The following is a 15,743-nucleotide window of genomic DNA, read 5'->3' on the forward strand; positions in this document are numbered from 1 at the left end:
TTTCCATGTATATTCTTTATCGACTTGGCTCTAGGATATTTATGTATATTTTCTTAGGGTTAAATAAATAACTCAAAATGCTTTAAAACACATTTGTCAATGAATTTCTATAAAATTGCACATGAACAGGATGTAGCTTTGAGAGGAGAGGTCATGACTGCATTGAAGTCAGTAGAAATGCCTTAAACGATTTACAAAGCCCCCAAATGATATGGTGCACTAGCTTTACAGGACTTCATAGTTACTTGTCATCTCATTGTAACATATTATGGTGAAGAAATGACCAAGTATATTGTTAAATGGTAATTACAGAGTAATAATTTGAACTGTCGTTCAACTCTGGAAATCTTTTTTGTTCAAGGTCAAACAAAAAGACAAATCATAGTAATGATAATAATTTATTTAGGTAGAGAATTCTTTGGCAGTGAAGAAGTACACAAAGTTCATGAGAGAAAAATCACAAGTGCTAAATGAGAATCAAGATAGGAGGAAATCGACCACAGAGTAAACCTTGCCCAGCCTTTAGTATGACCAATAACAGATCAGTACACTGCGTTCAGTGAGATGGCCAGAATGTCAGTATTAGAGAACGAGTGTTATAACCATAACCACAGTGTGCAAGGAGAGAATAGGTATTTATGGCACAGGAGGGACAGCATTCAGTGTGTGTGTGTGTGTGTGTGTGACCGATGGGGTGGTGGTGTTAATGCTGGTTAGGCAGTGTGTGGGAGCCAGTAAGGGTTTCTGTTAAAGTGAGAGGTGTGTGTGTGTGTGTGTGTAGAGGGCCTGGGCACAGGAGGCACTGAGTTAGTGTCATAGTGTGGGCTGGTGTGATTTCTTTTCTTCATATAGTCTGTGACTCAAACTATTGGTAGTGAGTGATTGGCTGAGGCTCAGTGCACAGGGGGCTGTAATGTTGAGACTGTTGTAAGAGCAGACATGACTGCCTATTCCGAATGACAATTTCCATCTGAACGTTTATGCAAACAGAGCGCAACGCAGTACTTGAATGTCATTTTTCACCTCAAAATGGGCGGCTCCTTGTAGTACGTAAGCCTACCTAGTCGCTTGCTACGCCGATTCTCTCCACAAAAACGTTGAAATGCAGCATATTATTCCTTTTGTGAGGGTGGGAGCACTGTTGTGTAGATAATGAGGCTGTATTTTACCACCAAATTTACTTGGTTGAAATTGAACCCCAAAAATGTGATTTTGTTCCTATCTCTTTTGGCACAAAGCTGTTTCACACACTGATGTAGTGGTAGAAAAAAGTGGGGTTGCGGTGAAAAAAGTCAAGCTCCTTATACGTTGAATTAATTTTCCCGCAAAACATTTACCCTTCACTACACCACTGGTTTCACTAAATAATTAACTCTACATCTATCAATTTGCTCAACAAAAAAAAAAAGCACCAGTGTTGCTATAAATCCGTGAAAACAAAAGTGATCTGATGCTAAGAACTAAAGTAGCCTATTTTGCATTGATAACTAAATGTAATCTCAGCGACTGTTCAAACCATAAACATTATAGCCTTATTAGAATCCCCCACAAACCATATTTTGTTTAGAAGTAATTACTTGATTTTAGGCTACTTCTAAATGGTAAAACAGCTGCTAGCCATGTGCTTTTTCTCCATGAGCAAAAATGACGACATTCTATTTTTAGCTGATATGGGAGCGAATACATTCAAGCAGCAGATTAAACTGGAATAATGTTGTAGGTTACACTGGCAAAGTATAAGAATATTTGCCAGGGCATTTATTTAATTATAAATTGGGAAGATGTGGGAAGATGGAAAGGCTAGCTTGCTGTTTTTAGCCTACAGCCAACTGGCAGGCACAAAATGAGGTAATGTAAAACAAACCGAAACTTTCATTAGATTTAGCTATTATTCAAAAATGCAGTTGGTTTTCTTTTAAATTAGCCAACAGTGGTAGTTTTCAATGTGATTCTTCGTTTTTTCACAAATGGGAAGAAAATCTCTGCTATTGCAGCCTTGTGAATGTTTATAAATCGGGGGTCTAGGAACACATGGACCGGCGAGGGTATCATGTTGCCAAACGGTGCTGCTCTAAAAAAAATGGACTCCACCCAAGTGCACATGATAAGTGACGGAGTGTTCAGCAGATAGACCTTAACCCTGCACCCTCCTGAATAAGCCCCAGTGCTCATTAATGTAATGTGCACCCACTGAGCACTGGAGTGGGAGTCTGTCCCTGTCACGATTCCAAATGAAGCACAGCAAACCTGGCACCCGTCTTCTTTCTGACAATCTGAATTCACATATCATTTAAGAACATCATCCTTTGGAACCCTCTCCAAGTTTGATACATATACTTTTTTCTTCTGCCCTGTAAAAAACATCAGAGGAAAACAAAACTATACTTCATTTTGTGCAGAGGTGAAAAGAAGAGCAGGTCACTCATTCCACCCATTTCCCACATCCTGACGTCACCTAGCCACCAACAAGTGCATCTCTATCAGGACTACTAATCAGCGCAGCAGGCCACTCAATCCGGGCCTCACATAGAGATCCATCCTACGTGTCACTACACCCTACAGATGAGATAGGACAGCTAAGCAATTTCAAAAGGAAAGGACTTGTTAAAACCAAGTAGGAACCTATCAGAATGCCTCTATAATGGTATTCGTCACACAGCTCAGAATATTAGAAGCGCAGTCCGGTGTGTTACACACAGTGCACACAATGAGGTGAAGGAAACAAAGAAGAAAGATAGTGACATCACACAGCTCCTGTCAATCAATCACCCAGATGAATACTGACACAGGAGTTCATCATTAATAAAGGCAACAGGACTGGACATCGCAGTCTCACTCTCCTTCCCATCTCCCTCTGAATGGGAAACATAACAGGCATCACAGGAAAGAAGAGAGTTGATAAAAAAAAGCTGAATACTGATGGAGGGCCGGAGTCACTCCTCCTGCATGTGCAAAACCTCTTCATGTGGAGAGCGGAAGGTTGCGGGGAGGGGGGCACTGTCTCGCTCTGCCAAAGGCATCTATATTCTATATGGCACTGAAGTCCCACTACACATCCATAATAGTCCATAGGGGTTGGGGGTGGTAGGGACAGGGATTGGAAGGCCACAGGCTGCTTCTGGAGTTGGGGGATGTATGTGGGCATTGAGAGGTGGGGGTCCGATTGGGGACAGGTGTTTTGGGAATAGGGTATTCAGAGTCTCATTGACTTCATTGACTTCAACTCACTCCCCCATGCTTCCGTCTCAGTCTCCCACCCCCTCCAGTCTGTGGTCCCTCCAGTCCTTGTGCCCCTGTCCTGGGAGTCACAGTGTGACCTTGCTGAGGCGCAGAGACAGGCTGGAGCGCTGCTGGGCGCGGGGGAGTGTGGAGGCGCAACGACTTCTCAGCTGGACCGGCCTCCCCGCGGTGCCTCGCACCCGCAGCAGGAAGTCAAAATTGGCTGAGGTGTTCATGGCGTAAAAGACGTTGGCGTTGTCTGGAATCACCAGCTCTGAAAAAGGAAGTTTTTTTAAGTGACATTTTCACATCATCACAACTCAGAAGCTAAAAGGAGTGTCAGGGAGAATGTTGTACCTCTCTCGTCAGAGATGACCTGCACCAGCTCATATCCCTCCCCAGGCTCACTCTCCAGGTTGTGTTTGGCCACAGCTCTAGAAATCACTGCTGGAGTCTTATCCTGACTCGTCAACTGGGGAGGAAACAACATATTTTAATATCAAAATTAAATCAAAATCAGGATGAATCGTCACTTCTGAAACACCTTTAGAAGACATTTTTCATAATCTCACATCTTAACATGAGACGTACCAGGATGCTCTTGTAGAGGTTGCCATTGCCCTGCTCCAGGCTGACTCTGATGATGCAGGCGTCCTGGGCCTGGGTGTTGTAGGCCGGGGGCAAGGGGGAGGAGGGGGACATGGGTGTCAGGGAGACAGAGCGACGGTGCATGCAGGGTGGCCCGGGGAGAGAGGGAGAGGCCGGGGTCACTGGAACACTGGCTGATGATGAGGTGGTGTCCATGGAGTGGAGAGAAGTACAGGAAGAAGACTCGGACAACTGGAGAGACAGATGAAGCACAGTAATTAGCACATATACGACCTTCATATTGCCAGCCTTTTGGAAAGAATTATAACTTTATTTGCACACATTGGTAAACAAAACACAGAATAGAAAGAAATAAAACAATAGGGCTTGTGCAAAACCCCCACCAACTAAATACAACAAAAATGTATCAAGGCAAAAAAAGTGAAGTATCTTAGTGCCATACCTTGTTCTGCTGAGTGTCGGAGGTGTGTATAGGGGTCATGGCCATGCCATCGCTTTCTGAAGGGCTGGAGTCACTAGACGACACACTTACTGAGTCCATGCTCTCCCCAGAGCTGCCAGTAGGGGGCGACCGAGGTGTTTCCCTCAACGGGGAACTCGCTGCCGAGGAGTCTGCACCCAGGAACAGTCTGACAGAGAAAAAAGTCAACAAAAAAACATCACAAAACAAAAAATGTGTCAGATAGATCTAATATAAAAAATTATTTAATGGAATTCTGTTAAAACATCAATATTATGGCAAAGGCTCCACAACTGATTGTAGAATTCTACACCATTACAATAATGTCTATATTATTCAGGGTAGATTTATTGTAAATCAAAATATTAAGTACAGTATATGTTATAATTCCTCTAGAGTGTGCTTACAGGCTAAGTCTCTTGACCATGCTCTTGCGGGGTTTGGGTGAAGTAGGACTGCTGTCTCCCACTCCTTCAATGTCACAAGACATAGCATAGCTGCAAGAGAAACCGAAAATAATCATGACATCACTGCTATCAGTCCACTTAGCCTAAGAAACAATCAGAAAGAGAGGATAGCAAGAGCTGATCTAGTGATATATATATATAGTGTGAATGATTGATGATGTTTGTACCTTTCCTCCTCACTGTGCTGTGGCTGGCTCTTGAACCAGCGCAGGAAGGCAGCGTCAGCACTCAGACAGTAGCTGTTACACGCAGACTGCAGCAGCTTGATCTGAGCAATCACCTCAAACTCCTGCAAGAGAGAGGTCAATGTCAATCATGTCAATTGAGCTGACACTACCAACATTAATGACTTTTCCTAATCACCTAATTAGTGGTTTAGAAACAGGTTGAAAATGACACTCACCCTCCGTCTCTTCTCAAAGTTGATGAGCCCACCCTGCAGAAGACACAGAGGACACTGAAAGACTGAACTCTCATCTCATCCCACGCTGGGATGGCTAGACAAACAGCAGTGGACTTCTCCAAAAACTGCCAAACTAATTCCTCACATACTCATGGAAACTCATGCTCTAGTTGCAAACAGTGGTCACAACACACAAGTCTCTACAACCAGAGTCTCTACACCCAAACAGAAGGAGTGAGTAGGATGACAGTAAGGCTCACCTCTACTAGGTCTGGTAGAGCAGTATCTAACATGGTCAGGTCTGTCAGGAAGGTGCCCAGGTAAGGTATCGTCCCCTGCATGGCACCCTGGGAGGAGAGACAAAGCATAGGTTAAAACATACCCATCAGAAAGCACAGCTAAGCTACTCACTTTCCCCCCCTCCCGAAAAGGAAACAAACAGGGCCGCGAACCCATAGTGGCTTGTAGCTTGCTCCATCGCTCACCATTTCCTTCTGCAGCTGGAGTCGTTTGTGAATGCGTTTCTGGTGCTCCTTAGCACAGCCTTCCAGATTGGCAAACTTAGAGGTGCCCTCCTGTAGGGGAAATATCAAATCACTACTAAAATCAATCAATTCATCATCAATTAACCACTTCCTCAAAATCCACAATGTCTGGTATGCAGGCATTCCCAGAGCAGTCTCACCCTCATCAGCAGCTCTCGGCTGGTCAGGTAGTTGTTGTGATCTGAGAAGATGTCTGATAGTTCCTCGAACGTAGAGATGCCGTCTCTGTGGAAATGACAGAGAAAGGTTAGAATTAAATCTGGAATGCATAAGAACTCTATCACATGAGTTGTGAGTGACTGATCAGTTTATATGCATTCAGCTTGTGAAAGACCCACTTGTGCACGCAGGACCAGGCCCTCTTCAGTCTGTAGAGTGGGTTGGACTGCAGTGCAGATACGATGGCGTGCAACGAGGAGAAGTTCTTACGCATGCGACACTCCTGAGCGACGTCTATCCAGCGCTGGATGACCCGTGCCCTGAGGTGTGGGCGGATCTGGCGTCGGTGCAGTATGGTGCTGACCACACATGCTGCCACAGCATTGAACTGGGTGATGGTGGCACGGATGGTGGAAGCACTGTGCTTGTTTTGCTTCTTATCCCTCTGGGACCAGATGGAACCCAGACAGTGGTGAGGAACCACCTTCTTGAACAACAACTGGAAACAGACAAACAATGATACTATTAGTATTCAATCTTTTGAAGTAACTGTCCAGTGAAAATATTACTTTAAAAAAGTGAATATTCTGTTAACGCATACCAAAATATTGTATGTGGCCAAAGCATAAACACACCTCAAAAACTTGTATCATAAAAATGCTTGCTATTTCCTCATAGAACATGAAGTCATGTTGGCTCATTGGCTGGGGTCCGCACACACCATAACACAGAAAGGCTGATTTATAACCTACGTAATTATCATTTTTAAAAGGGAAAACTACTCCACTCGTATTATAATTATTTATAGGTCGTATTTCATAGAAATATGGTAATACTGGACAGTTACTTTATAATGTATATTTATCCTATATTGTTCAAAGACATTGGAAACCCATACTCCCACCCAGCCTCCCTCAGCCTCTCTTACCGCATCCATATAGGTTAGCTGCTCGGCCACCAAATCTGCATCAAATGACAGGAAGTCTTCCTGGACCTCGATCTCCACTTCCTCATCCTCACCCAGGCAGAAGGAGCTGTTGCCATGGAAACCGCCAGAGAAACCTACGAGGAGGAGAAATGATCAGATTAATGATTTCATTCATGATGGCAGGGTTGCCAACTTTTGAAGATCGCACTCCAAGCCATCTCCTTTCGTGAATGTCATTGGCTCAAACCCCTAGCCTGGGTTAAAGTTCATTTTCTGCATTTCTACATATTTTCATATGGCTTAGGCCCATGACCAGGGTGGAATATATATATGGTTTTTATTATTATTATTCAAGATTCTCTTAAAGTTTGCAAAAAAAAAATTGAAACAAAATCATTGTCACATGTACCAAATACAACAGGTGTAGAACTGACTGAAATGCTTACTAGCAAAGTACTTAAACCAACAATGCAATTAAGAAACATAAGATTTAAGAAAATATTTACTAAATAAAGGCATATACACACATACATACACACAGGGGGTACCGAGTCAATGTGCGGGGGTACAGGTTAGTCGAGGTCATTGAGGTAATAAACTCAGCAAAAAAAGAAAAACGTCCTCTCATTGTCAACTGCGTTTATTTTCAGCAAACTTAACATGTGTAAATATTTGTATGAACATAACAAGATTCAACAATTGAGACATAAACTGAACAATTTCCACAGACATGTGACTAACAGAAGTGGAATAAAGTGTCCCTGAACAAAGAGGGGGTCAAAATCAAAAGTAACATTCAGTACCCGGTGTGGCCACCAGCTGCATTAAGTATCGCAGTGCATCTCCTTCTCATGGACTGCACCAGATTTGGCAGCTCTTGCTGTGAGATGTTACCCCACTCTTCCACCAAGGCACCTGCAAGTTCCCGGACATTTCTGGGGGGGTGAATGGCCCTAGCCCTCACCCTCCGATCCAACAGGTCCCAGGCGTGCTCAATGATATTGAAATCCGGGCTCTTTGCTGGCCATGGCAGAACACTGACATTCCTGTCTTGAAATCACCCACAGAACGAGTAGTATGGCTGGTGGCATTGCAATGCTGGAGGGTCATGTCAGGATGAGCCTGCAGGAAGGGTACCACATGATGTCTTCCCTGTAACACACAGCGATGAGATTGCCTGCAATGACAACAAGCTCAGTCCGATGATGCTGTGACACACCGCCCCAGACCATGACGGACCCTCCACCTCCAAATCAATCCTGCTCCAGAGTACAGGCCTCGGTGTAGTACTCATTCCTTCCACGATAAAAGCGATTCTGTCCATCACCCCTGGTGAGACAAAACCTCGACTCATCAGCGAAGAGCACTTTTTGCCAGTCCTGTCTGGTCCAGTGACGGTGAGTTTGTGCCCATAAGCGACGTTGTTGCCAGTGATGTCTGGTGAGGACCTGCCTTACAACAGGCCTCCACCACTCAGTCCAGCCTCGCTCAGCCTATTGCAGACAGTCTGAGCACTGATGGAGGGATTGTGCGCCTGGTGTAACTCAGGCAGTTGTTGTTGCCATCCTGTACTGTCCCGCAGGTGTGATGTTCGGATATACCGATCCTGTGCAGGTGTTACATGTGGTCTGCCACTGCGAGGACAATTAGTTGTCCGTCCTGTCTCCCTGTAGCGCTGTCTTAGGCGTCTCACAGTACGGACAATGCAATTTATTGCCCTGGCCACATCTGCAGTCCTCATGCCTCCTTGCAGCATGCCTAAGGCAAATTCACACAGATGAGCAGGGACCCTGGGCTTCTTTCTTTTTATGTTTTTCAGAGTCAGTAGAAAGGCCTCTTTAGTGTCCTAAGTTTTCATAACTGTGACCGTAATTGCTTAAGCTGTTAGCTGTTAATGTCTTAATGACCGTTCCACAGGTGCATGTTCATTGTTTATGGTTCATTGAACAAGCATGGGAAACAGTGTTTAAACCCTTTGCAATGAAGATCTGTGAAGTTATTTGGATTTTTACAAATTATCTTTGAAAGACAGGGTACTGAAAAAGGGACGTTTATTTTTTGCCGAGTTTATGTACATGTCGGTAGAGGTAAAATGACAATGCATAGATAATAAACAGCAAGTAGCAGCAGCATAAAAAAAGAATAGACCCGGGTAACCATTTGATTAGCTGTCAAGTAGTCTTATGGCTTGGGAGTAGAAGCTGTTAAGGAGCCTTTTGGCCCTAGACTTGGCACTCTGGTACTGCTTGCCATGCAGTAGCAGAGAGAACAGTCTATGACTAGTGTGGTTGGAGTCTTTGGCAATTTTTAGTGCCTTCCTCTGACACCGCCTGGTATAGAGGTCCTGGATGGCAGGAAGCTTGGCCCCGGTGATGTACTGAGACGTAAGCAATACCTTCTGTAGCGCCTTCCGGTCAGATGTTGAGCAGTTGCCATACCAGGCGGTGATGCAACCAGTCAGAATGCTCTCGATGGTGCAGCTGTAGAACTTTGAGTGTCTGAGGAGCCATGCCAAATATTTTCTGTGTCCTGAGGGGGAATAGGGGTTGTCGTGCCCTCTTCAAGACTTTCTTGGCGTGTTTGCACCATGATAGTTTGTAGTTGATGTGACACCAAGGAGAGAATGGGGGTATGCTTGGCCCTCCTTTTCCTGTAGTCCACAAATACACACTCAAAATGACTTGGTTTGAAGTTACTCTGAAATGATTTGGGCATGAAATTTAGAGTATGCTAGCTAGGTAACATTGAATTACATTGGTTTTTGGTTAGAAAATGCTAATATTGGCCTCCTGAGTGGCGCAGTGGTCTAAGGCACTGCATCGCAGTGCCAGCTGTGCCACTAGATATTCTGGGTTCAAGTCCAGGCTCTGTCGCAGCCAGCAACGACCGGGAGTCCCATGGGGTACAATTGGCCCAGCGTCGTCCGGGTTAGGGAGGGTTTGGACGGCAGGGTTATCCTTGTCTCATCACGCACTAGTGACTCCTTTGGCGTTTGGCATTTCAACATAGCACATTTTCCTTTTTTAGCCCATTGTAGGGGATGGCAATTGTTCTGACTTACAGCAGCTATTGTAAAATACAAAATAAATTAAAACAGAGATTAAAATATCCTGAAGACAAGAGGACATTGTTTAAATCTGCCCCTACACCAAACCCAAATTCTCTTGTTGACAATAATGCGTAGAAAACAGCGCTACAAGTTGCCGTGCTGCTCTTCTGAAAATGTTGTTCACAAACTTTGATCAGCGGAGAACCAAAGTGCCAGTCCAGTCTGCCGTGGTGCTCCCATAGAAAAGCTGCTCCACGCTAATCGTGAGGGACACCTTTTACCAACAGGCATCCAATCGCCTTGGTCCTGGACCCTCACTAAACTAATCACAGGCATCAATCTGCTGCGGTTCACAATGTGGAGGTAGGAAAATGATGGATCTCCCGGGTGAAGGTGCTGCAGTTACAACGCTTATGATATACAGTTGAAGTCGGAAGTTTACATACATTTAGGTTGGAGTCATAAAAACTAGTTTTTCAACAACTCCACACATTTCTTGTTAACAAACTATAGTTCTGGCAAGTTGGTTAGGACATCTACTTTGTGCATGACACAAGTCATTTTTACAACAATTGTTTACAGACAGATTATTTCACTATCACAATTCTAGTGGGTCAGAAGTTGACATACACTAAGTTCACTGTGCCTTTAAACAGCTTGGAAAATTCCCAAAAATTATATCATGGCTTTAGAAGCTTCTGATGGGCTAATTGACATCATTTGAGTCAATTGGAAATGTACCTGTGTATTTTCAAGGCCTACCTTCAAACTCAGTGCCTCTTTGCTTGGCATCATGGGAAAATCAAAAGAAACCAGCAAAGACCTCATGAAAAAAAATGTGTAGACCTCCACAAGTCTGGTTCATCCTTGGGAGCAATTTCCAAACGCCTGAAGGCACCACGTTCATCTGTACAAACAATAGTACGCAAGTATAAACACCTTGGGACCACGCAGCCATCATACTGCTCAGGAAGGAGACGTGTTCTGTCTCCTAGAGATGAACGTACTTTGGTGCGAAAAGTTCAAATCAATCCCAGAACAGCAGCAAAGGACCTTGTGAAGATGCTGGAGGAAACAGGTACAAAAGTATCTATATCCACAGTAAAACGAGTCCTATATCGATATAACCTGAAAGGCCGCTTGGCAAGGAAGAAGCAACTCCAAAACCGCCATAAAAAAGCCAGACTACTGTTTGCAACTGCACATGAGGACAAAGATCGTACTTTTTGGAGAAATGTCCTCTGGTCTGATGAAACAAAAATATAACTGTTTGTCCATAATGACCATCGTTATGTTTGGAGGGAAAAGGGGGAGGCTTGCAAGCCGAAGAACATCATCAACTATGAATCACGGGGGTGGCAGCATCATGTTGTGGGGGTGCTTGACAACAAAGTCAAGTTATTGGAGTGGCCATCACAAAGCCCTGACCTCAAACCTATGGAAAATTTGTGGGCAGAACTGAAAAAGCGTGTGCGAGCAAGGAGGCCTACAAACCTCACTCAGTTACACCAGCTCTGTCAGGAGGAATGGGCCAAAATTCACCCAACTTATTGTGGGAAGCTTGTGGAATCCTACCCGAAACGTTTGACCCAAGTTAAACAATTTAAAGGCAATGCTACCAAATTGAGTGTATGTAAACTTCTGACCCACTGGGAATGTGATGAAATAAAAGCTGAAATAAATCACTTTACTATTATTCTGATATTTCACATTCTTAAAATAAAGTGGTGATCCTAAATTACCTAAAACAGGGAATTTTTACTAGGATTAAATGTCAGGAATTGTGAAAAAACTGTTTAAATATATTTGTCTAAGTTGTGTGTAAACTTCAGACTTCAACTGTAGAATTGCAGGCGCCTATGCCGATTTGGAGGCACAATTGAAAAGTTAACGCACGGAACAGACACTGTATTAAAAGAAAATGAAAGCAGCAGGCCTACTTTTTTAAATGCATGAGAAATGAGGTGTGGCGTGTGAAGAGGGTCAAATGTGTCTCACACACGCCCAATGGAGAGAAAGAGATGGGGAGAGGGATAGAGACAGATAAAAAGACTAAAAAATTGAGGGAGGATAGAGTACTAATTAACTAAATATCTTAGACTGTTCACCCACCCTCGGAGTCTGGATCCAGACTGGCCTCGGCTTGTAGCTGCCCCAGTAGACTCTGGGCTCTACGAATGGGCTCCGATCCAGGCAGGGCCCTCTGTAGATAGGCCATGACTCTGTGGAGGCAGGGGTAAGATGGAGGCTCCTGGAAGTCCTCTGGACACTGGTCCAGCCAGACTCGAAGGATGGAGGCCAGGGCACTGAGGGTGATTAGGGAAGGGGATAAAGTCAAGGAAGCCTGCTGGGAGCAAGCTGCTGCTGACAGAGGGAAAGGCAGACTGAGGAGCTACACAGTAACAACCCAGCAGCAACTCGGCTTGAATCCAGACAGACTAGCAATTAAAGACAGACAGACTAAGAAAGTAGGAGAGATGTTGAGAAATCTTACGTTCGAACGGCTCCTTTGGTTTCAGAGGGTCTACATCGCTCCATCTGTCCTTCACTATCCTCTGGAATTCCATATCTGAGAAAAAGAACAAGATAAAATAACATTTCAGCATCAATGTGTACCATCAGTCTGTAAAAGAAGTGAGACCAATAGGTTTCCTTAGCCTCTCAATGTAGAGCGGCAGTGTTCTTCAGTCACAGTGTGTCACAGCCCAACCCTTTTACATAAAATTGACCTCATAAAAATCACGTTGATTAGCTAAATTATTTGAACCATGTCTTATAGCACTATGGCTGGGAGAAAAGCCTGAACACACTTGGGCCCACTAGGACCAGGAGTTGCCAGCCTCTGTTGTACACTATACAGCCCCCAGACCCAGACGTACTTGTCCAACAGCAGCTGCAGCACGGTGTGTGTGCTGGCGAAGGCGCGGTACGTGGACAGGAAGATGCTGGTGTAAGTGAGGTCATTGTCCCCGAACGCCGTCAGCAGGGTCTCCACCAGCCGTTCCAGCGTTCCCGCACGGATACTCCGGATCTTACAGGTTTCCAGCTGGCTCACTGTGTGGCCAGGGGGCAGCCGGTCCCCCTCAGCCTGTGATCAGACAAGATTGAAAGAACCAAGGATTAGAACACTGAGAACGAGGAGAGAAATGGAGGGAGAGAGAGAGGTGTTGAGACAAAAGGTACCCTACATTTCATTCTTAAGCAGATGTGTCCGAGTATTGTGTCTGCTGGGAGAACAATTAGAAGAGAGGAGAGAGATATTTGGTGCTGCTAGCACACTAAAACAGGAAACTCTCCAATCTGCTTCTAATCACGGAGTGGAGCACCCCTCCTCCACCCTGTCCTCTGGCTGAGAGGGAGGCAAAGAGGACAGCAGACTCAGTCCAACTCACAGTAGCTCTCCACTCTCAAAGTCAGTACTGCTCTCTGGTAAAAATCTCACCACAAATGTACTGACTGTCAAGTACCAAACACATACATTCACATTTGTATAGCATTTCTTCAGATAGCACTCTATGGGCAGTGCCACAACAGTAAACAAAGCACCAGTGTGGCACTGTGGCTCGTTGTTTACATTATCTTGCTTTTCCACTAAAGAAATGAAGGGATTACAATCACCAACAACCAAGAGACAAATACAGAACAGACAATGGTCTTGTTTTCACTAGCTTACTCATACATTCACATATACAGAACTCCCACTCAGGGGCTACAATAAACAAGCACTCCAAATGTATACTGCCATATGATAATGTGGGGTAGTTGTTCTCATCCATATGCTTTGCTTTAACGGGATGCAACATGCAGGGAAAGAAGAATTATGGTGGCAGTTGGGTCGTTCCACTTCAAAAAGCACAAGAAAGATGATTTCAACACCCACCATCTCAGATTGTTCTGAAATCGTTTCGTTTGTTAGAAACAGATAAGATTAGCATTCCTGCAACAACAACAAAAAAAATATATATATATAAATTTTTTCCCTGAGAAATTAAGCTGATTGATTGCACACAAATTGACCATTTTCATTTCTAGGATTCATATAACATTCAATATTCAACAATTATAGTACCCAACATCCTATTTGGACATAACTTTTTTCTAACAATGTGTAAGACATGAGGACTCCAAAGAAGTGGTCAATAACCATCCACAGACACAATGAGTATATTGGATCAATTCTCTATGTTTGACAAGTAGTATGCCGCTGCAGCTCAGAGTATTGTTTCTTAATCCTATGTCATGATTTCTCAGTGAATTTGGTGATGGTTTCTTTCCCCTGTTCAGAGAAATTAGCAATTGAAGTTGTTGGGTGTATGTCCCATCCTACATCCTGATAATACCAGGTTCTGACCACTAGATGGTGCTGTTCTTGCCATTAGACATGTTTTTTAAAGAATCCCCCCCATTGTTAAAGGGATAGTTCACCCAAATCACAACATATTCATTTTTTTTCTTCTTCTTTTTCTTACCCTGTAAGCAGTCTATGGGCCAGGTATGATAGCAACCCATGCTTTGTTTTTTTTTACCTGGCCACAATTTCAAATGCTTTTTGGCATTTGTGGCACACTTCTTTGGATTCCTCATGTCTTAGTCGTTGTTAGAAAAAGGTTTGGTCCAAATCAGATGTTAGGTACTATAATTATTGAATATTACATGAATCCTATAAATTCAAATGGACAATTTAGGTGCAATCAATTAGCTTAAATTTATCAGAGATCAAATTATATTTCAACAAAATAATGTTTCCGGAATGCTTTTCTTATCGATTTCGAACTACAGAAACAATTTCAGAATAAATCAGACGGTGGGTGTCAAGGCTTGCTGAAATGACATGGAATGACCTAATTAGAACCAGACAGAGATCATTAGAGGACGCTCCATTGCACCCGTCTCATTATGGCATCTGTACGAGCATGGGCAGTGCCATAGTGGCCATCTCCATTTTGAAGTAGTACATTTTCTTATTCTGCTACTTCTATGAGTTGGTAAACAAACTGAAAGGGTGCATACTGCCACCTGGAATGTGCTGTTTGAACAGGTATAAAGCCAAGGTCTGGCATTCGACTGCCACCTGCAGTTATGGAATGTGAGTATAATTGACTATAATTGATGAGTAATATTCATTGGCTGATCCCTCTTGACAATATGGATGGAATTTTGTGATTCTTCCTTAACCCATAGGAAGTCCCTCCCAGTTGACTACTGTACTTCAAAATGGTAAAAGTCCTCAATGGCGCTGCCAGTGCTAAAACAGGCTTTTGGGCACTAGAGTACTCTCTCTCTCTATGGAACTGGCAAATCAGGAAATCACATGACTTTGACAAACAGTTGAGTAGGCTATTTGTGTAAAAGTTTTTATATGGCCTGCGCAGGGTGTTGGCAAAAATGGGAGAATTCAACAGTTTAAATGTTAAAACGCCCTGTGATTGCAAATTGACATTACTGCATCTCTTACAATGAAACAGACCAGCTCTATCCACAAAACTACTTCTTGTACCCCTCTCCTTTCAAAGAACTATAGACTTATCTAATTGCAATGTGATTCAATCTGTCCAATGTTGCCATGTTAACTAGTGATTATATCATCAATTCTCCAATGGAAAGATTCAATCTGTCTATAGATATAATGCATTGATCAGGGTTATTGCTTGAGGCTGATAAAGTCTCTCACAAGTTTGCATGCTTTCAACCAGTGTGTTGTAGTGAAAGAGCAGTGGTCCACTCACCCCCAGCCATCTTGCTCCCTTGTTGGCAGCCTGCTGAATCTGGACCCTCTTCAGTGTCACGTTGTATATTGCTCCCTCCTCCACTTCCTCCCCCCAGTCCTGCACCGAGCTCTGTGGGAGAGACATAATGAGCTGTTGACACACAGACAAACCATCTTCTAGAACACAGGACCACAAC

The 15,743-nt window shown here is 43.8% G+C and overlaps 1 protein-coding gene across 2 annotated transcripts in view; it reads right to left on the minus strand.

Moving 5' to 3' along the window:
• Positions 1–379: 379 nt before the first annotated feature.
• The window catches only part of rgl1 (ral guanine nucleotide dissociation stimulator-like 1), a 32,150-nt gene continuing 16,786 nt past the window's right edge, over positions 380–15,743 (minus strand). For both annotated transcript variants that reach the window (XM_029632593.2, XM_065009030.1), the window contains exons 2-17: positions 15,566–15,676; positions 12,719–12,927; positions 12,334–12,408; positions 11,952–12,145; positions 6,791–6,924; positions 6,042–6,361; positions 5,844–5,928; positions 5,644–5,733; positions 5,419–5,505; positions 5,159–5,191; positions 4,923–5,044; positions 4,696–4,785; positions 4,271–4,457; positions 3,811–4,059; positions 3,577–3,691; positions 380–3,493 (exon numbers count right to left, since the gene is read on the minus strand). In XM_029632593.2, coding sequence (XP_029488453.2) covers positions 3,306–3,493; positions 3,577–3,691; positions 3,811–4,059; positions 4,271–4,457; positions 4,696–4,785; positions 4,923–5,044; positions 5,159–5,191; positions 5,419–5,505; positions 5,644–5,733; positions 5,844–5,928; positions 6,042–6,361; positions 6,791–6,924; positions 11,952–12,145; positions 12,334–12,408; positions 12,719–12,927; positions 15,566–15,676 — 2,289 coding nt within the window. In that variant the 3' untranslated portion in view covers positions 380–3,305. The remainder of the gene's footprint in view (positions 3,494–3,576; positions 3,692–3,810; positions 4,060–4,270; positions 4,458–4,695; positions 4,786–4,922; positions 5,045–5,158; positions 5,192–5,418; positions 5,506–5,643; positions 5,734–5,843; positions 5,929–6,041; positions 6,362–6,790; positions 6,925–11,951; positions 12,146–12,333; positions 12,409–12,718; positions 12,928–15,565; positions 15,677–15,743) is intronic.

The sequence above is a fragment of the Oncorhynchus nerka genome, linkage group LG24 (genome assembly GCF_034236695.1).
Source record: "Oncorhynchus nerka isolate Pitt River linkage group LG24, Oner_Uvic_2.0, whole genome shotgun sequence".
In the NCBI taxonomy this organism is placed as follows: Eukaryota; Metazoa; Chordata; class Actinopteri; order Salmoniformes; family Salmonidae; genus Oncorhynchus; species Oncorhynchus nerka.